The sequence below is a fragment of the Pogonomyrmex barbatus genome, unplaced genomic scaffold (assembly GCF_055798465.1).
Source record: "Pogonomyrmex barbatus isolate J1 unplaced genomic scaffold, ASM5579846v1 scaffold1, whole genome shotgun sequence".
NCBI lineage: Eukaryota > Metazoa > Arthropoda > Insecta > Hymenoptera > Formicidae > Pogonomyrmex > Pogonomyrmex barbatus.
This window is the reverse complement of record NW_028297098.1, coordinates 15,556,382-15,576,932: the sequence shown is the minus strand read 5'-3', so window position 1 is coordinate 15,576,932 and position 20,551 is coordinate 15,556,382. Positions and strand designations below refer to the sequence as shown.

The 20,551-nt window shown below is 40.3% G+C and overlaps 3 protein-coding genes across 5 annotated transcripts in view; 2 read left to right on the top strand and 1 right to left on the bottom strand.

Annotated features, from left to right (window-relative positions):
* Positions 1–2,788, bottom strand: part of toc (toucan) — a 16,769-nt gene extending 13,981 nt beyond the window's left edge. Inside the window, exon 1 of the mRNA XM_011635920.2 lies at positions 2,252–2,788. Within this exon, the coding sequence (XP_011634222.2) occupies positions 2,252–2,644 (393 nt within the window). The 5' untranslated portion in view covers positions 2,645–2,788. The remainder of the gene's footprint in view (positions 1–2,251) is intronic.
* Positions 2,789–5,700: 2,912 nt separating this feature from the next.
* On the top strand, positions 5,701–12,661 carry ttv (exostosin glycosyltransferase 1 ttv). Of its 2 annotated transcripts, none has more exons than XM_011635919.3 (8): positions 5,701–5,842; positions 7,893–8,940; positions 9,019–9,220; positions 9,310–9,429; positions 9,503–9,733; positions 9,835–10,101; positions 10,189–10,439; positions 10,527–12,661. In XM_011635919.3, the coding sequence occupies exons 2-8, from the start codon at positions 8,057–8,059 to the stop codon at positions 10,705–10,707; spliced, it is 2,136 nt and encodes a 711-aa protein (XP_011634221.2). In that variant the 5' UTR covers positions 5,701–5,842; positions 7,893–8,056; the 3' UTR covers positions 10,708–12,661. The 2 variants fall into 2 exon arrangements, with proteins under 2 accessions (XP_011634221.2, XP_011634219.2); XM_011635917.3 differs by lacking the exon at positions 5,701–5,842 and adding an exon at positions 6,883–7,645.
* The window catches only part of Cda5 (Chitin deacetylase-like 5), a 62,447-nt gene continuing 47,596 nt past the window's right edge, over positions 5,701–20,551 (top strand). The window contains exons 1-3 of one of the 2 annotated variants that reach the window (XM_089073223.1): positions 5,701–5,842; positions 13,100–13,369; positions 13,452–13,916. In XM_089073223.1, the coding sequence (XP_088929349.1) occupies positions 13,865–13,916 (52 nt within the window). In that variant the 5' untranslated portion in view covers positions 5,701–5,842; positions 13,100–13,369; positions 13,452–13,864. Of the gene's footprint in view, positions 5,843–13,099; positions 13,917–20,551 lie in introns of both variants that reach the window. The other variant, XM_089073232.1, reaches the window with a different exon arrangement.

The following is a 20,551-nucleotide window of genomic DNA, read 5'->3' as shown; positions in this document are numbered from 1 at the left end:
CGTAGCGAGCGAGCGTACGCGCGAGCGAGCATGCTGGATGACGCTGGATAATAACGATTACTCTATCCTGTCGGCTGACATTCGCATTCACCAAGCCGTGAATCCGCGCGTCGCGTCGCATCGCGTCATGTCGCTCGCCGGGCAACGTCGAATTACTCCCGTCATTGTGGACCGCTCGATCGCTCGATATACAGGATGTTTCAAAAGTGAGGGTCAATTGTCCGGGAGGTGATTGGAGAATCAAATTTCAAAAACAAGAAGTTGATATGAATATAGATCCGGAAATGCAATTGTTTTCGTATTATCGATCATTTTTTATATTGAAATTTTTAATTATTTTGCTTTCAAATTTTTTCGTCAAAATTGAGAAAAGAGATGCTCTTTATGAATTTTATAACATAATCAAAGCTAAATAAAAGTTGTGGGCTGCTTTAGCACTACACAGATGCACCGCGTGGAAATAGAACCCGCTTAGCAGAGATCAGGGCATAATGTGCATTAAATTTTCAAAAAGATTCAAAGAAAACAAAGCAATTTCACATTTCAATTAATGGCGATAACTCGAAAATAACGCATTTTCAGACTTATGTTCATATTAACTTTCTTTCTTGTTTTTGGGTCATCATTCATCTCTCGAATGATTAATCTCGACTTATGGAACACTCTGTATACGCATCGCGGCATATACGGAAAGAACGGCTCATTTGAAAGTTTGGTTAGATACAGATCTGAAAATAATTTTGTTACGTTATTAAAATTATCACGTAGACTGTTTAAGCATGATGATAATACTGCAAGATTTATTTATATTCTAGCAATCAATTTGAACGTAATTATTTTGATGATTCAACAAAATTATTTTCGGAGTTGTATCTTGCCAAATTTTTAAATCCTTTATCAAAACTGTTCTTTCTATGTGGTTTTCATGTATCCCTTCCGATATCAGAGAGCTGATTACGTATCTTGAAGCAAGATGAAAATTAAGGTAATAAAATTTACAAGACTTCAACGTCGCTCTCTAGACACTCTAGTGAATTGCCTCGCTTTTATAATTTTCACCTCGTTCCTAGCTATGTAACCGAGATCCCCTGACTCTCCTCTTCTCTCTCCGCGAAATTTGTTTATCTTTTCACTCGATAATGAAACTTCGCGAGATGTGCCTGCGGTGTTGTACGACGCTGTCATACTATAATATACGCGGTTTCTATAGCTTAGTTTGGAGAAAGTCTCAAGAATCTTCATCACGCCCTTCCCACGCGCGTGTCGCCTAGAAAATTGACAAATCTAGTCGCGCGCGCGCGCGGGATCCTCTTTAAAGTCTCGGGCTTGATTGAAAGAGCAGAAAAATGAGCGACTCTTCTCTGTTAATTCGGATATCTCCTCTCGGACGTCGCGATCGCCGCGACCGTTCGGCAGTCCGGGATATTTTGTTGGGATATTGTTGGCGCGCGTGTACCGCGCGTGTTCATGCGTGCTCGCGCGTGTAGTAAATGGAGCACTGGGAAATTCGCCAATGTCCAGATTATCTATCCGCGTCTGCGCCGTGGTACGGCGCTCTAAATTATGTAAAAGTAGCATCGTGCCTCTCTCGCTCGTGCATGCGACCCAGCTGTGGCTATTATTTCGCGAGATCGTCACTCGCCTCGATATCGCCCTTATAAGCGCGGAAGCCGCGAATTACACGCACGAGCGAACTACGCGGATCGGCGTTACGTTAAAACGCCGCCTTCTACCTGACCGACCTAACGAAAATTGCGGTTCAAATATTGCAAAATGACCTTTCCTTCGACCCTGCGCGCTTCAGCGAAATAAGGAAACGGTATCGATACAAGGCCAGAGTAATAGAGTAAATTATTTTCCTTGATACTTCTTCATCGCTGAGATATTTATCCTACGGCCTTCCTTCTCCTTACTCTGTTCGCGAGATCGAGCTACGTCACCAGATTTCCAACTATTTCACTCCGAAATGTTTTCTCTTTCCCAGCCGGAGAGACGTACTGGAAACGCACTCTTATCCTTCGAGAGAGAAAGAGAGAGAAGGAAACAACAACATTCGTTTACCACGAATCGACGCGCGATATTTCGTCGATCGGGAAGAGCAAAAAATTCGTTGATCGCAATGTCTGTCTTTTTTTCTTTCCTTCTCTCTCCTCTCTCTCTCTCACAAACACACACACACACACACACACACACACACACACACACACACACACACATACACACTGTGTCCGCACACACTGTCCGGACTTACCTTGGCCATGTCGTGGGTGGGACCTCGACGATTCGGCACTAGCCTCTCTCCCGTCGTTGCCGGACGTGTGTCCCTCGTTTGTGATAAATCACGACGGGACTGTCCCAAATCACATGCCCGTTGCCGTACGTTATTCTCACGCAGGAAATTCGCACTGGATTGCCGCTGCTGCGCCGCTGCACCGCCGACGACGCTCGGAGTAACGGCTCTCGTCGCGGATAACGCGACGCCTCGCGTCGCGCCGCCGATCCCTTGTAAGCGCGACGACGCTCTCGACGCCGGCGTCGCCAACGACGGTGTTATTGATCGACGCCGTGCGGAGGCGTCGCTGTCCGTCGCTGTATCGTAGCGGCGGTGCTGGCGGCGGCGGGCGGGGGGTGGTAGAATCGCCATCGCGCTGGCCGATCGGGAAAATTATTTTCGCGGACGGCCCTCCGCGGGGTGGGAGAGGGCGGGCGGACCGGTGGAAGGGTTACTCCGTGAAATCACAACGATGTCAAGCCGAATTGACGTGCCTCATATTACTCGCAACTAACCGCGCGGACGTTTCATTGCCACTGAACACTCCCCGCGGAGCTCTATTCGGATATACCGATCGCTATCAAAACACGAAGTGGCGCGCAAAAACATTTTAACAACATACATGTCTCTGAACTCGTAAACATACCTCCCTCTCTTTCTCTTTCTTCACTTTGATAATAATCTATCTGATAATAAAAAAAAAAATATATATATATATATATAAACATTTACCACGGAAAGTAAACTATTTCTCTAGTACGGTTTCTAAAAATAAAGCGCGCTTCAATAATAATAAAATGACGAAGCGCTATCGAAAGTAGTTCGAAAGTTCTCAAGTCACCCTTTTTATTCGTAACCTTGTGACTCCCTTCTGAGTCACGAGCCTATAACGCGCGAAATAAAAGGGATGCGTGATTCATCATTCGCGCCGTTAAATCATGTTGATCGTAGTTCCTTATTACGTTTCACTTTCCGTATCGCATATATATATATATATATATATATATAATAACAGTTCCGTGTAATCATCACACGTTACGATTATGCTTGCTTCGAAAAGGTGAAGGACACGTTAATCGATATCGACGATTTTTCGTATCGTCCGTTCGAATTGACTACCGCAACGCCATCGGTCGAAGACCGCAAGAATGAAATATAAATTTTGTTCCATCCGCGAATTCATCGGCAATATCAATCCCTGGCTTGCCGCCGCAGTCACGAACCGAAATAGAACGTGATTTGACGAGGAGGTGACGAGAATCTAGGAACTTTTCTCTCGGAGTTTTCCTAATATCCATGTCAATCAATGTAGAACAACTTTAATCTCGATTTAATTTATTTTAATTTCTTTTTTTGATTCTAAAAAAATTAATCTGTATTGAAACTGAAAAGAAATACTTATTCGTAGAAAATAAAGTTTATTTAAATAATGGTGAATTTTATTTATATATAGCAAATAGATTATCTTATAATTAGGAATAAAAATAAAATTATTATTATTAAATATTAAATTATTAATTATATTATATTTTACAGAAATGTATATTTCATCATCACAGTTAAATTTTTTGTGACTAGTAAATGTCGAAGAGAAAATGTCATAAGCTAATATTTACTTCTGAATATTTCTTTTTTTTTCTCAGAGTAGGAATGGACATGAACCGGTAAAATTGCCGATAGCAAGATTTCTTTCCCCCCAATTCAACTTTTTTTGTGTCAAATAAAATAACAATAATTTTATTCTTATTGACAAAACGGTGACACGAATATTTTTAGCATATTTTAATTCTTACGTTCAAAGTCGATTGAACTATGATCCTAAAATGAAATGAATCAAATTGTCACGATGCTTGACGTGACGAATTTACTATTTTACGATTAAATCGTGATACTTTTGACTTAATAAAAATAAATATCTAACAAAGAAAAAAATAAACCGTACTTTATAGATACAAGATATCCTATCATAGAAACCTAATAGATACAAGAATCCATCAAAGAAAAAAAAAAGAAAATAGAATTCATACAACACAAAATAATTTAAACAGATGATTTATGTTGTTTTGCAGTTATTGAAAGTTTTCCTCACTGAAATAAAAAACTCTAGATCTAAAGTAATCCAATCACATATGATCTAAGCACAAGTAAAAAAGTAATAATTGTTTTCTGTTGAACGCGGAATTTTTTCAGCTATATTGCGTAAATGATGTTATTATAATATTGCTGGAATGTTTTCTGCTAAAGTATCTCGTAATTGTCTCGTTTCATGAAAATAAATTATTATTTATATTTAATACGAATATTATCAAAACACAGTTACAGTTTTATCGTATTCGATAAATCTGAACAGTGACAGTTATAGAAATATTGATTGTTCAATTTAAAATTCTTCGATTCAAGTTATTAATTTAATTACATTAGCATTTTTCGAATAAGATTTCGTAAGCCCCTCCTTTCCCGCAGAAATAATGCTGACGCACTTGAAATTCACGGAAGTCACGTATTTGACTTTTGACACAAACATATTTTTTGCAAGATCGATAATAACAATTGATCACTGACTGTAAAGGCTATTCTTTTTTTTTTTTTTTTTTTTTTTTCGTTTATGTTTCAATGCCATCAATGCGGCTGTTGAGATAAACGTTCTCTGACTCACGCTCGATAACGTAAACGACAAATCCACGCTTGTGCGTCCAGATGTTAATTTCTATCGCGATAATTATGTAGCCGATAATGAGCAGCCCGTTTTTTTTATTCCATCCGGGTTTGGGAAGGCCATCGCAGTGTAGAGAACTCAGACTCAGTTCCGGACGGAGGCGAGATTCACGCGAGTCAGGGGGACCGATATCCGTGTCTCTCCGAGCGAGTGCACGACAATAGTTAGGGTACAAATTCCTCCTCGCGGCTGACAAAAAAGAAAAGAGTTTACCTCGGCGGTGTTGAGCAATCAGTCGCGCGTATGCATATGCCGATCGCGCGTTGTGTGGTCAAGGTAAGAATTTCATAACGCTGTCACCGCGGCGACGTCCATTCGTCAAGGAATGTGTTCAGTGCCACACAATCGGGAAGACGAGCGCGTGTATCCTTTCCTTCGAGTTTGAACGTCTCGGGAGTCGCCTCGAAGACACCTCGAATTTACGAAGATCAGTGCCGCCGGTTTGTCCCCAAAGAATGTTAAAATTATTCCTGCTCTGGGTGTGACATATTATATCTATTTCTCGAGATTTCTTCTAGACCTTTTATTTGATTTTATTTCATTTCATTCACCTCGCGCTGCTTTCTTGTATCCTGAATCATTTTGGTGAGCCCTCGCGAGGAAAGACATAAAGATTGTTTTAAGGAAAAAATTAAAAATCGATACTCATAAAAAAATAAGTGCAGTTGTTGATTTTTTTAAGAAATCCTTATTCGATATTCAATTATATCTTGTTCGACTTATCATCTCGCGCGCGGTTTTTTTCGTATTTCTTAAAATCAACTTCGAGGATACTTGTGAAGGCACGTATGGATGGATACCATATAAGGGATGCAAGTCTACCGGTGTCAGCTTTGTGCAGATCGTCTTGCTGAGTAAGTATTTGATGAGAAATTCTTGAAGCGGACCGCACGCGTCGGCATGCACATCCGAAATTGTTCTTACTTGTTCGCGATTCGCTTCAACGCGCTAACGAGAAATGGTTATTAAATTGCAAATCGTCCACATCCGCTTCTGCGACGTCGAACAACGGGCCGCCTTATGCGTCGCTGCGACATTACCATGATGCGTCGAGAGCCATCGCGGATATTTGCAGGAATAATCTTCTCTTTATGCACACGACACGAAGAATAAACGCATTCACGCTATCTCTTAACGCGGTTTTCCCGAATTTGTAATAATAAACTGCGCGAAGAGTGGCGATCGATCGACGTATATCCAACGCAATCTCTCTTTTGTATTACTATATTTGGATGTACGTGTATATGCATATTTACATCAAATGTTAATAAAATGATATTATAAAAAAATTATAGATATAAATAGCTTGTGAATGTGAAATTTTTATATACGTATGCATATAGCATAGATGAAAATCGTTTTTAACGTAAATCGATATAATTTAATATTAATTTTATTTAACATAAATTAATATAATTATGTAAATATAAACACGAATACATGCATATTAATAAAAGAAGAACAATTTAATAATTAATAATAATTCATTATTTCAATAATTTAATTATTAAAATTAAATTTAACTACCTAAGCAATATTATAGAAAAATAGTACAATGTTAATATAATACAAATATACATATATATATATTTATATTTATGTTAAATATACATATACATATACATTTACATACGTATATATATATATATATATATTTGTACTTATAAATAACTAAATTAATTTATATTAAATAAAATTTTTATATGTATATGCATATATATTACACATATATATATATATATATATATATATATATATATATATATATATATACATACATGAAAATTTTATTTTATTACGTAATATATTCATACGCGCGCGATTTAATAGTTCAGCGATTTTATGCATCGCGCCACGAGCGCTGCATCGTGATGTTCACGGTTTTGCAAGTTGCCGCCGCGCTCGCGAGCGTGAAGTGAGGCGCAGAACGGGAGGCGGTTTGCCAGTCTGATCAACGTCACGGGGCACTGTTCCGCGTTTGCCTCATTTTTTTTTTCTTCTAAAGCGATATTATTCGATGCGCCGCGGCGTGCAATGATTTTGCACTCGCGGCCGTTTGTCGATCGATGCCACGCGTGTTCGTCCGGTATCGGTCCGAGATGCGAGTGGGCGTGAAGTCGCCGCCAGGCCCGACGATATCGCAGTGCATCGCAGCTAACCTAGAAGGATGATGATGATGATGATGACGATGATAATGTCGTCGCGTCGATGTCGCGCGTCGACGGTGTCGTAGGACGACAGGGCGACATCGCGATATCGCGACATTCGAGATATCATGAGATATCACGCGGCGGATACGCGTGCCATTTAATAGTGACGTGGAGTGCGGTGCGATCGACGATCGCGCGGGTTTCGGCTCGCGCGACTTATAGGTTATCCCGAGATCGGCCTGGGAAGAGGATCTCGCCGAGACGTGTGACTCGCACGACCCATCATCGTCCCGCATCGTGCGTGCGTCGCTGTCATTTAAATCGGAAGATTTAAACTCGCGTACGAGTTCAACGCTGCTATCGCTGCTGTTGCTGCGCGCAAACGGCCGACGGTGAAGTTCCGTCGACAGATTTTTACATATCGTCCCGCCGGTCCATACACACATCATGTGTTTCGCGAGGGTCGTGTCCTTGTCAATGACTATTCTCCGTTTTAATTTTAAACAGGTAACAACCTTCACTCGATTTTAAAACTGAAAATTAGGGTTCTGACGTATGATCAGACATCATAAATATGCATGTGCGCGAAATGATTGTCATGATAGTAAAACTCAGCATTTGTCATATGATTTAAATTAATTTAGTTAAATTGACTAGTGTAAATTGTTGTATTTATAGGTATATTTTTGTCGTTAGTATGTCTATAAAAGATTGTATATAACAATTGACATATAAAATCCTTGTCTTTTTACAGCAATATGATAGAATAGGAGTGACTATGTTTTGGAGAAACTTCTGAGCCATAACTATACATAGTAATCCTTACAATGTGCTTGTGACTGACTACAGACCCTTTACATCGGAGAAAATAATGCTTAGGACTATCATATATCTTTGTATAACCTGACTGTATCGAAAATGCAAGCCAAGAAACGCTATCTATTACTGTTTGTAACATGCGCGTTTCTTGGTTACTGCTACTTTGGTGGATATCGTTTAAAAAGTGAAAAGTGGACAGGCAGATCTCAGTTGCCTTACGAGCGATTGCCTTCATATTTAAGTCTAAATGAAGAATTCTATGACAAAGATTTAAAGACATCCAATGGAGCTTTGGCTATGTCGCAGCGTACACGGCATTGCCGCATGGAAACCTGCTTCGATTTTACGAGATGTAAACAAGGTTTCACCGTGTATGTCTACCCAGTTGAGGATGTAATAAGTCCCCTATACCAAAAAATATTAAACGTTATCACGGAGTCGAGATATTACACGTCAGACCCGACACGGGCATGTATATTTGTCTTAGCCCTGGATACATTAGATAGAGATCCCTTATCCACTGAGTTTGTACACAATCTTCCCTCGAAACTGTTACACCTGCCATATTGGAATAATGGAAGGAATCATCTGATATTTAACTTGTATTCCGGCACATGGCCCGATTATGCGGAAAGGTCGCTAGCTTTTGATGTGGGTTATGCCATGCTCGCCAAGGCCAGCATGTCCATCTTTAGACATAGGCCAGATTTTGATGTGTCGATACCTTTGTTTGGCAAACAACACCCGGAACGTGGCGGAGAACTCGGCCAAGCGTTAGAAAATAATTTTCCCAATAATAAGAAATATGTGGCAGCTTTTAAGGGAAAACGATATGTGCATGGCATTGGATCTGAGACAAGAAATGCTCTCTATCACCTGCACAATGGCAAGGATTTGGTATTTGTTACAACATGTCGTCATGGGAAGGCTTGGAGGGAATTGCAGGATGAACACTGTCAGCAGGATAATCAGGAATACGATACGTAAGTAACTGAAATGCTCTGGAATTGCCTATGATGTTCAGGCAAGATCATAGTATAATCATATTTCTTATTTTATAGGTATGACTATGAAATTTTATTAATGAACGCTACGTTTTGTCTGGTTCCACGAGGACGACGATTAGGTAGCTTTCGATTTCTCGAAGCTCTAAGATCAGGATGTATTCCAGTCATTTTAAGTAATGGTTGGGCTCTTCCCTTTCATGAACGTATCGATTGGACTCAGGCTGTAATATTTTCCGACGAGAGACTGTTACTCCAAGTAAGTTGAGATGCACAAATACACATGAATATATTTTGAATTCTAATTTTGTTTGAAAAATTGGTGTCAAAATTTTACGAATTTCACAGATTCCAGATATATTACGGTCCGTATCCAATGTACAAATTCTTAAACTACGACAACAAACACAATTTTTATGGGAAAGATATTTTTCCTCTATTGAAAAAATTGTATTTACTGTATTCGAGGTAATTGTTCATTCTTATTTTGCAATTTGGAACTTTGTCTTCGATTTGCTATTAATTGCAATTATTAATTTAGAATATTCGCGAGCGTTTGCCATGGGAAGGTGCGCGGGAAAGAATTGTTTGGAATACAAGCCCCGGAGCATTGGCGATTCTGCCACAATTTGCCGATAGCCAGCAGGAACTTCCTTTTTCAAACAGCAATCCTGGTAATACTTTCACTGCCATAATTTATTCACAATTGGGATCCACCGCGGTTCTATATCGTCTACTTAGGAGTCTTGCGAAAAGCAAATACCTAGATAAGGTAAATTTACCTATTGCTCATTTTATACATTTTTTTCTTTGCTATACATTTTTCTTGTCACAACGTATCATAATATATTACTTTTAATATATTTATTCAAGATAATACTAATGTGGAACTCGGACATTCCTGTGCCAAGGAAACCACGTTGGCAAGGTATCAGAGCGTCAATTCATGTTGTCGCGGTTGACGGTATATCACAACGTTTTTATCCTCATCCATTAATCAAAACTAGTGCCATATTGTCACTCGACGAGGATGCTACTCTAAATACCGACGAGATTGACTTCGCTTTCACGGTTTGGCGATCGTTTCCCGATCGAATTGTAGGATATCCTGCGAGATCTCACTATTGGGATGACTCAAAGGTAAGTGTTACGTAGCCTGCATTAAACGACTTCCGTCCAATCTGCAGCTGTTTTGTAATCGAGTTAATATGGCTTTTGTGTACGTAGCGTTCCTGGGGTTATACCAGTAAATGGACAAATGACTATAGTATCATTCTCACCGGTGCTGCTTTTTATCACCGTTATTATAATACTCTATATACAGAGTTATTGAGCTCGACCCTTCACAAAACCGTGGAGCAATCGCAGAATTGCGAGGATATACTCATGAATTTTCTGGTGAGTCACGTAACTCGAAGACCGCCCATCAAAGTGACGCAGCGCAAACTATACAAAGATACCACAGTGGCTGGGATTAGGTAGCTATCGCTCGTCATGTGCTCTCTGGACTACATGTACAAATATCGTTATCGTATAACTGATACATATGTTTCATTGAATTTTAGATCGCCGTGGAACGATCCGGATCACTTTATACAACGGCAAACGTGCATGAATACATTTGTCGCTGTCTTTGGATACATGCCACTGTTGCGATCTAATATGCGACTGGATCCTGTTCTGTTCAAAGATTCTGTGAGCAATTTGCGCAAGAAATATAGACAAATTGAACTAGTTAGTAACTAGAATTGTACACTGCTCGATTACGCGTGACTATTTAATTTTTCAAGCGCGCTTGATAACGCGTAATTTCCGCGTACGACACTAGATCTATTTTTTTTTAGCACGCTTATCTTTTCTGCACTTGAGATGAAAACAGGGCCAAATATAAATGTACAGAGTTTTCGAGGAAGAAAGAAAGGAGAAGAAAAAACACAAGTGCAGTAAGTGCTAAAAAGAACAGATTTACTGTTATAAGTGGTATAGATGTACGGGAAATATTTGCGCGTTTGCGTGCTATGCCATATTAGGCTATCGATGTTGTCCGGGCAGCAAATCAAAGTCCGCTATTCAGCAAGGACGCATGGTGATATCCCTACGATTTATTTGCGAGTAATTTTGTACAAATTATAGTATCGACGCCATTTCTATTTGACGATATCTCTCGCGCAGCTATCATCAACTGTGGGATGATATTTAATTACTGTATATACAAATCGTTTCGTAATTATAAAAAAAAAAGAGTTGTTTAAGAAATACTTGAATTTTTCATATACTGGAAATCGTAAATAATTGAAATCGTTTGAGCGGTTTGATAAAAAAAAAAAAGAAAAGAAAAAGAAAAATCAAATTTTGCAGACAGGTGTGTTTTCATATTGATTATCTTGCAGCTAAAGAAAAGGAAGACAAAAAAATATCGCGTTTATATGTATAACGATATTTTTAATCATAGAGATTTGACAACAAACAAATGTTTTTCTATTCGAATAAATGTATTTCATGTAATTCTTCTTAGATTTGGGATACGTAAGAAATTCATAAAGTCTTCGTCAGGGCAGACTTCGTCAAGTGCTTTTGATAGTGATGACGTGAAAGTCGATGTGTGTTTGTATCGAGGTGAGGTGAAGGCAAGATCTGTTTATATATGTATCTAAAAAGATTGTAAAGATGTTAGGGTTTAACGAGACCATTGATATATCAATTTTTCTTGTTATCCAATAATTTTGATATTGTATTGAATTTTTTTTTAATGTCACCTTACTAACTCCTCTATAATATCTATAATATATAAACTTGATTGTAAATTTTGTATCCGAAGAGATATTGTGTCACATTTGAGTAAAATTATTCAAATGTGCATATTATCATATGTTATATTTTTTATTTGTAATCACGTTTTACTGATCCTATTAGTTCGACGAGTGGTTTAACAAATCCTACCGCTCACACAGCATTTCTATTCGAATACTGCCTCGTTCTCAGGATCATGCTTGGAAAACTGAACAGGAAAGGAAAATTCTTTGACAAGGCGTCGCAATAATATCTAGTCGTTTATACCGATATACGTTGTTACACAATGAGAGAAATAACATGTAATCCCTCGATTAGAAGGATTACACAATAATGTGGCATCTGTATGCATCTGAAGATGGAAGCTATTTGTATATGTGATATCTTTTCTTTTCTATTACCATACGCTCCGTAATCATTCGAGAAAGCAATTTTATAATTTTTATGCATAATATATTCCTGCGATTTGAGGAAATATGTACGTATGCGTTAGAATCAAAAACGACTGCGAGTTGATTGAAGTTTTATCGTTACCCGTAATTTTGTATACTCATCGATTTTAGCAATCGATCATATGTTTTATTTTGTCATCCTTAAATTGCATCAATTGATAAATGTTTGTAAATTAGTATATAGAAACTGATAGAATAATCTATCTTTTGATTGCTCGGCGAACAATCCTAATCAAATATGTTCCAATCGTTATCGGTCATTGGCAAACATAATCTTCATACAAAGAAAGAAATTCTACGAAGTGGCCGTAGATATTTTGATTCTATCCTATATGAAGTGATGGTTCCAATCTGTTAAACATTTTCCATATAATCGTATTGCGGAAAAATAATATAAGGTAATAAGATATAGTATTAGTCATTTTATATGGGGAAAAAATAAACTGTTTTATATAAAATGCTGTTTAGAATTAACAATAATTATTTTTATCGATCATTTAAATCCTGTGACATTGTGAATCTTATCACTAAATTATAAATCTTTAGTTGTTTTCCAAGAAAATATTTAAATTAATATTACAATAATTTTTATATTCACTTTACAATGAATGATTATTGACATTGAATGATAATTATTATTATAACTTCATAATTAACTATACAATTTTTATTATAATTTATTAATCGAGCGAAGAATTTTATTTTCTAGGAACATAAAGAACTGTTCGAAATAACTTCTAGTTGGAATTATTCCATTTTTTTTTAAGCAAATACAAGAGAAATCTAGGAAATAAATTTTATTACTTGGATCCGAATTCATTCCGAACAGTTCCGGCGGTCCTCTGAAAAACTTGGTCCAACTAGATTCGTTCAAAAATCTGACCTTATCATTTCAGAGGATCAAACATCCCTTACCATCGCACATCCCCCGCATTCCATCTTGGCCATAGAAGATTGACCGGGATTTCAGGATTAATAATGTGAAGCGTGAAAAGCTCGAGGTGGATTTCGAGCGAGCTGTCGAAGGTGGCCGACGTCCACCACCTGGTCCCCCCCCCTACACCCCTGATGATCCATGAACGTCTACGCTGCATTGGTGGGCAATGTGCGCGGTGGTGGGTATAGCACCAAGGCTCCCCTTCTTTGCTGTCCGTTCTGCTAGAAAGGTGACTATGCCATGAAGACAGGCGGTATCGTGCACGCCTCGCGTATATACTCGCAGTCACCTTTCTCTCCTTGTGACCGTAGCGTGCGTTCTGCGACGTCCATGGCGCACTCGCGGCTCTGAAGTAACGGCGCTGCATTGCTGCTGCGGCTCTCTCGTAGACTCGCTCGTTGGCGCGTCGGAGAACAGGGAAAGAGGGAGAGAGAAAAAAAAGAAAAAAAAAAGTTAAAAAAAAAAAAACCCGGAGATTCGGTGACGATCAAGTAGCGAGTCTGTCCGCGGGTACCCCGAATTCGACGGATTCGTGGGCCCGAGCGAGTTTCATTCGAATCCACGCGCCGGTTTCGCCTCCCTCGGTACGCTCGGGGTGTGTGAGAGTCGCGTGCGGAAGAGGGAAGAGGAGGACGACCAGCCACGATCCACCCCTGTCCGTCGGCCGATACCACCGATCCGATCCGTGATTTCTACCACCAGCGACCAACTATCACGAGAGAAGATGATAATCGTGAGCAGCGTGCTATTGATTCTGGCGGTCGTGTCGAGAGTGGGTGAGTGTATTTGCATCGTTATTTGAATCGCGACGCGCGCCTCCGCGTTCCGCCAAGCGCGTTAAAGGTGACAACAGTGCTAATTAATTTTAGTCACACAGCCGAAGATGAGCGTCGTAATATTTTGCGATATTCAAAGCGTAACAAGTGTCGTCGCACCTTGCCTCCCTTTTACCACGGTCTTCGATATTCAGGAGAAAACAATGAGCGCACCCGCCAACGCTCCAACTTGTGAAATAAACAGAATTATTCCTGGCATCGACTCATCGCGCGCGTTGAAATCACCTGTCGGCATCCTTCGAAGCGGGAGTCTTCTATGAGAATTCTATTCTTCGAAACCGTGTCAGCGTTAACGGAACGCTTCAAGTTTGTCTCTACCAACGTCAATTTGCTTTAATCTCAGTTTAATTTACTCCTTATCTTTTTCTAATTCCTAAAAAAGGATAAAAGACCGAGATTAAAATTAATGCACGCAAGGTAGAAATAGACATTAGTCGATCGGTTTACGCGCCTGACGAATCGTAACGAATATTGCGAATCCATCGGATGGAAAATCGATTGCGCGCTCCCGCGCGACAGGACGATTTATCGAATCTTTTTCTTTTTTTTTTTCTTTCTCTCGAGAAGGTCCGCGCCGCGGGAAAAGCGCTGTCGGCGATAGAGGCTCGCTGGACTGTCTCGGACTGCAATCGCATGCTCGCTCGCTCGTATTAGCTGCGAAAATGTCAGTTTACGTAATGTCCGTGCCGTTGAATAACTGGCACACACGCGGAAATCAAGTCAACCGGCCGCCCGCCGATCCCTCGGGGTGCGCCCGAGGGTAGCGCTTGTTCTCCAGGAGTCCTCGGCTCCTCGTCGTCACCGATTTGTTGATCCTTGCCTGACTAGAATGTCCCGCATGGACGACCAATGTTGCACATCGAAACGCACGAGCGCATCGTCGGTCATTGTTTTCTTCCAAACACGCTGTCACGCGCGTGTCTCTCTCGAAGTTACTCTCACTCTAACAGGCTGCAACAGTCACTCGGTTTACTCGGGACTGAATTCGAAGGATAAATGACCGTGAGAGATCAAAATATTAGCACCGAATTAATGAATATCAATTTAAATGGCATGTTACTTAATTACTTTCGATTTTAACGAAACCAGTATTAGCCAATACGAATATATTTTATAATTTACACGTAATCTGCACGTTTCTTCTAAATTTAAAAAGCAATTTCTTCAGTGGATATCTTTCTTCTTATAAAATTGTATAGTTTATAAATTAAAAACGAAATAAATTTTTGTATATAAAAAGGCATTATTCGAATATCAATTAATTAATTTTTATTAACAGATTTCTCATATTCACTGTTACAGTCTTTTAGATCAAAGAAAAGTTTGAAGAAATATTTAAATAAATAAAACGAAAGGCATATTTATTTGATAAAAGTAAATAATAATTATTTTAATAAAAGTAAATAATAATTATTTTGTATAAAATTGTATAAAACATTAGAAATACCGAGCAGTCATTTCTATTTTTTTTAAATCAATATCTTTTTTCACTTATTTGAAGTATAATTTTCGACTGTTCTAAATTTTCATCAAGTACTTTTTTTATTTTGATATGATATTAAAATTAGAAAATGTTAACATCTATCTTTGATATCAGAAAAGAAATTAAGAAATATTAATTAAAGAAATAAACATGGTTAAAAGTATCCTTAACATCAGGCATGATGCTGCCTGGTGTTAAGATGTCCCAGTGAAGGAAATCTTGAGTGTACAGAACGTGCCTGAATGTATCATTTTATTTGTTGTGTGCGAGCAATTAAATGTGTACATAATACATAATTATCCGCGAGACATTTCTTCCTCGAAGAAATATTCTCGCGACGATGATTTAACATTTCCAAATACAGGAATCTCCCGCGGGCGGTTATGCACGTTCGTCTCCTGCCGTCCGGGAGGGAGAAGAGAGCTTTTGCAATCCGGCAGCACGGTAGGTCGGTTTCGCATGCGAAACGACCGTTTTGCGAAACTTCGCCACGGCCGAGCTTGGATAGAGCCGACCGAGCGAATATTTCGTCGAAAATTTCTTGCGAAACGGCAAATCTCTCGGGGAAACTCGCGGTACGATCCAGAAAAATTTGGCCGCACCGGAAGGCCCTGCTCTGGCAGCCAAATCGCCATCTTGTTGAAATAAAGTATCGATTTATTAAATATCTCTCTAAAGAAACGTTTCTTCGAGCGATCAAGAAATTTTAAAGAAAATATCCATCAAAAATATCGATCGATTAATCAAATTTACTACACAGGCTAGCTGGTGATAAAGAAGACAAAACCTTCAGTTTGTAAAATTATGATTATTATCGAATAATTGTGCGTGTCAATTCAGTGGCTGATTTACGACTTCGATTACTTAGCAATCATCCGTTCCATAGATACAAACTTTGTTAGAAGATAAGCGGTTACAAATTGACAAAACAATTAGGAGGCTTTCAAGTAGTAAAACGACGTTGCCCGAGGCAGGCAACTCTGTTTGGTTTGCCTGCTGTAAGTAAATCCGCTTATGCTCGTCGATTTAGTTTACGTAATAACGCAACAAGTGGCAGCTACCGCGAGAGTACAATCGGAGGTCGCGGCGCATCTCTCCTCCGTGCGTTTCCCAGATAATTACGTTGCCCGATCGCGAAACGTAATCGCGCTCGCGAACGGAGCTTCTCTCGGGCTTCTCTCGCGGGACGGAAATCGACTCGAAAGCGGGCCGCACGGATTTTGCGAAATCCGAAAGTTGACCGTAACGCCCGTCGTCGTGATCCGCGCGCAGGCTCCGCTCGCGTATCTCGCCAGATTGGATTCATCGCGAGAAGCGAGGCCCCCCCCCTGACGCTGTCGAGAGAGAGAGAGAGAGAGTGATCTAAACAAAGGAGAATGCTTTAACGGTATTGCCGCTATATTTCGGTAACACGCCGCGGCCCCGGCTCGGCGTGGAAATGATCCCTTTGCGAAATCCGCCCGGAGGTGCTCGGTTGCACCGTGTGCATCGCAGGCAGGCAGGCAGGCAGGCGGTGGCGTTCGGCAACGGGAAAAGGGACGCAATCAGAAATCTGTTCCCATCGGTTAACGAGGCGGCAGACGGCGGGACGGGACGACGGGGGAGGGGCAGGGGAAGGGGGGAGGGGGGGTCTCTCCGTTTCGTCTCGCAAGAGAGACGTGTATCCGCCGCCGCGCGAGATCGCGCCGCGTTAAGATGGGAGATAACGAGAAAGAAGAAATTCCCGATCTTCTCCACCGTCGAGCGATTCGCGGATGTGCGATCCGATCGCGCGCACAGCGATGCCCCTGTTCTTTCCGTAACACGCATTCGTCCACGGCCGAATGGAACGACGATGGGACGGACGATGATTTCCCAGACGTGCAGATGTCCCGAGTCGCGAATTACGGGATTGACGATTAATCGCGCCGACGACGGTGGTGGCTCCGTTTCTCGCGTCGATTCCGATTCGTGTGTACCACACATCACGTTGCAGCGATATAAATTAGAGCGAAATCGATAAATCGAGAAATCAGAGATTCGACCTTCATTTACTGTTACTGAAATTATTATTTTTTTTTTTCTTTAGATATTCAGAAAGGAGATAGTATCTCAGTTATGGAAATAGCTGCGTTCGACACCACGTGCCGTAACGGAACGAGTATTCAAATTGATTTCGCGATGGCCACACGCGGTGTGTTGCTTTTCATAGTAAATCATTGATCGGTTGAAATACCACCTGAATTCACATATCCATAATCGTATCCGTGAACGGTGATTTTACGATCCGCAAATATGAGCTGCACAAATGATCACACCGTGAATGACACCATCTCATTAACATTCTTGAACATCCGATCTTTATTTACAGTTTATCTTATGATTAATTACACGATTAATACTTAGGATTAATTACACGATTAATACTTAGGATTAATTGAAAATATCCTCAATTCTCGTCGTTAATCAAGTTGATATGATAATTAATAAGAATCATGAATTTTTTTATTCGCCGATAATTCCAAGTATGAAATATCATACATGAGATGTCACCCTTACATATATTTTTTATATCTTTTGTTTAATTTTATGCGTTTTCCGTATGAGCATAATGGTACTGTGTAAGTGCACAAATATTTTATATGTTTTATTGTTAACTGTATTCACATATCGTCTTTTCTAACATATATTGCATTCTCTGATAAGCTTCATAGCAGCAGCTTTGGTACGCAATAAATTAAATTATAAATTAAAATATTAAGAAAAATTATTTTCTTTAATATTTACGTATTTAATATATATATATATATATATATATATATATATATATATAAATCACAGTTGCCAATAATATATATATATGTATTTAAATATAATTATTTAAAAAAAGATTTCTCGTAAAGCAGCGTAGGATTATAACGGAAGAATTATATAAGAATTCTATATAATCTTTTGTCAACCAGCTCGATAGCCTAAAATACATGACGTAATCACATGACGTTATATACATCCATTAGAGAGATACATGCTTTTATATGTAAGAGAGGCGGACTCGGTTCGGCGCGTAGGTGGACGGTTTCGCGATATTGTCGACCAACATCAGCAAGTAATTTAGCAGCCGGAATGCAGTTTACGCCCCATAATTCACACGTCGCCGGGATATCTCGGCGTCGAGGGCTCTGCAGAGATCGCGTACAAACGTGTTCGCGTTATCCTCTCTAAAAGTCGTGAATTATGGCGCCCGATCCGAAGCAACGTGAAGACATATTGCATCCTCGGATCGACTCTTTTATTCGCAGAGAGATTATAAAACATAATATTTCAAATTACCCCGGTCTCTCTCGTTGTTCGCGAAATTTTCGATTAAAACATTTCTTGCCGCTACGTTGATCCTCAAAAATATTCCTCGAATCCTCGTATTACCGAGTACACTCTTCAAACTTGGACAGACGAATCTCTCTCGCCTCGACCTCGCGGAGCTTCGCTCCGCTCGGAGAGCGCCGATAATAAATAAAATTGACATAATTTACGTACCGCGTATCGATCGCGGTCCGTAAAGCCGCACGCCCACCGCACAGCGCGGTGGACATAAATCATCGCTATTCGAGCCGGTTAAGTTTACGTTAAGTTTACGTCGCTTAACGTAACCCACGCGGGGCACCGCGTATCCTCGGACGGACACGGCCACGACGGGAGGGAACTACGATCGCACGGCGCAATAAAATCGATACGTTTGAACCCGTGGACTCGTAATCCCGTGTCTCGGTGCTCTCGCATACGGGATACGTACGCGTACCGCGGTCGTACCGCATGTTGTACCCGCGTCTCGAAAACCGCCTCTCTCGGCTATTATCCTTTCCCCGAGATTCCGAGAGCACCCGCGCCGCTACGCAATTATCTGAGAGAATTTACTGGCGGCGTACGTACCGCGCATTACGGACAACCCTTGCCCGTTTCGCTCGTCCACACATAAAAAAAATCGCCACATTTCCAACTCACGTGCGCACGCTGAAGTGGAAATATTCGCGGCTCCGGATGGTAGGGTGGGAAGGATAAGCGGTTTATTCGCGTATCCACGAACGTAAGTTCCGTTCAAGTCGCACACGTGTACCTGGGAAAGAGAAAGATTTATTAAAGCGCGGCTGTGTCGGCTGATGTTGGAGAGAAAAGTTCTGATTTAATTACACTTAACATGGGGCTCGAATTCCGTCGAATGGAAAAATCGATTAAGGCTTACGATATTCAATTTGAGATAAAACGCGTTATTGTACGATCGAAAGATTTAATGTAATAATATAATAAAGTAAAGAACATCGTCTGGCGCGTTAATAACGAATTGACAACTATAAAACGGATCGTGTAAAATGGATTTAAACGGCGCAGAGAAACAGAGGGAGACTCGTTCCCCGTCTCCCTCCGCGCGAGCCTCCACGTTCTTCGACTTACCGTAGAACACTCTCGGAGTTTTATTCCGAGTTGAAAATGTGCTCCGTCCCATTTACCCCGCGCCCAGAATTCCATCAGCACCCACGCGAGCCACGCCGCACCGCAATTACCGGGGAAATTTACCGCAAGCGCGAATGAATCTCGGGTACCCGCGATCGCATAAACGCTCGCTCGGGGAATACGACGCTGGACACGGCTTATCGAACACGAGCGTTCGTAATATTTGTAAAGCACGATATTTCCTCCCCCCCCCCTCTCGTCGATATGCGAGACATATACTCTCCCGTGTGCATGCGATAAAATAGCTTCAAGCGAATTTCGCGACGGACAGATCATCCCCCCTCCCCATTCGCGAGCGTCTCTGTAATAGCATTGTAATCTCGTCTCTGTAATAGCATTCTATATTTATAACTTCTATATTTAAAACTTCACGGGGAGAACGATTCTGCCGAGGTATTTAAAAATTTGACCGGATATAAAGCTGAAAATAACTTTGTTGGACCATCAAAATAATTTGATGATAAAACTGCAAAAGGAATTTTTGATATTCTAGCAACCGATTTACGAAGGACTTATACGAAAATTATTTTGATTGCACAACAAAATGATTTTCAGATCTGGCCAAAAGATGCTTTAAACAAAACTATATTTTCTGTTTTTTTATTAT

Excerpts from the sequence above, each read along its gene's own strand:
- ttv (XM_011635919.3), top strand. The coding sequence starts at position 8,057 with ATGCAAGCCAAGAAACGCTATCTATTACTGTTTGTAACATGCGCGTTT. Across the intron at positions 8,941-9,018 it reads GATAATCAGGAATACGATAC|GTATGACTATGAAATTTTAT; the intron begins GTAAGTAACTGA and ends CTTATTTTATAG. Across the intron at positions 10,440-10,526 it reads ACCACAGTGGCTGGGATTAG|ATCGCCGTGGAACGATCCGG; the intron begins GTAGCTATCGCT and ends ATTGAATTTTAG.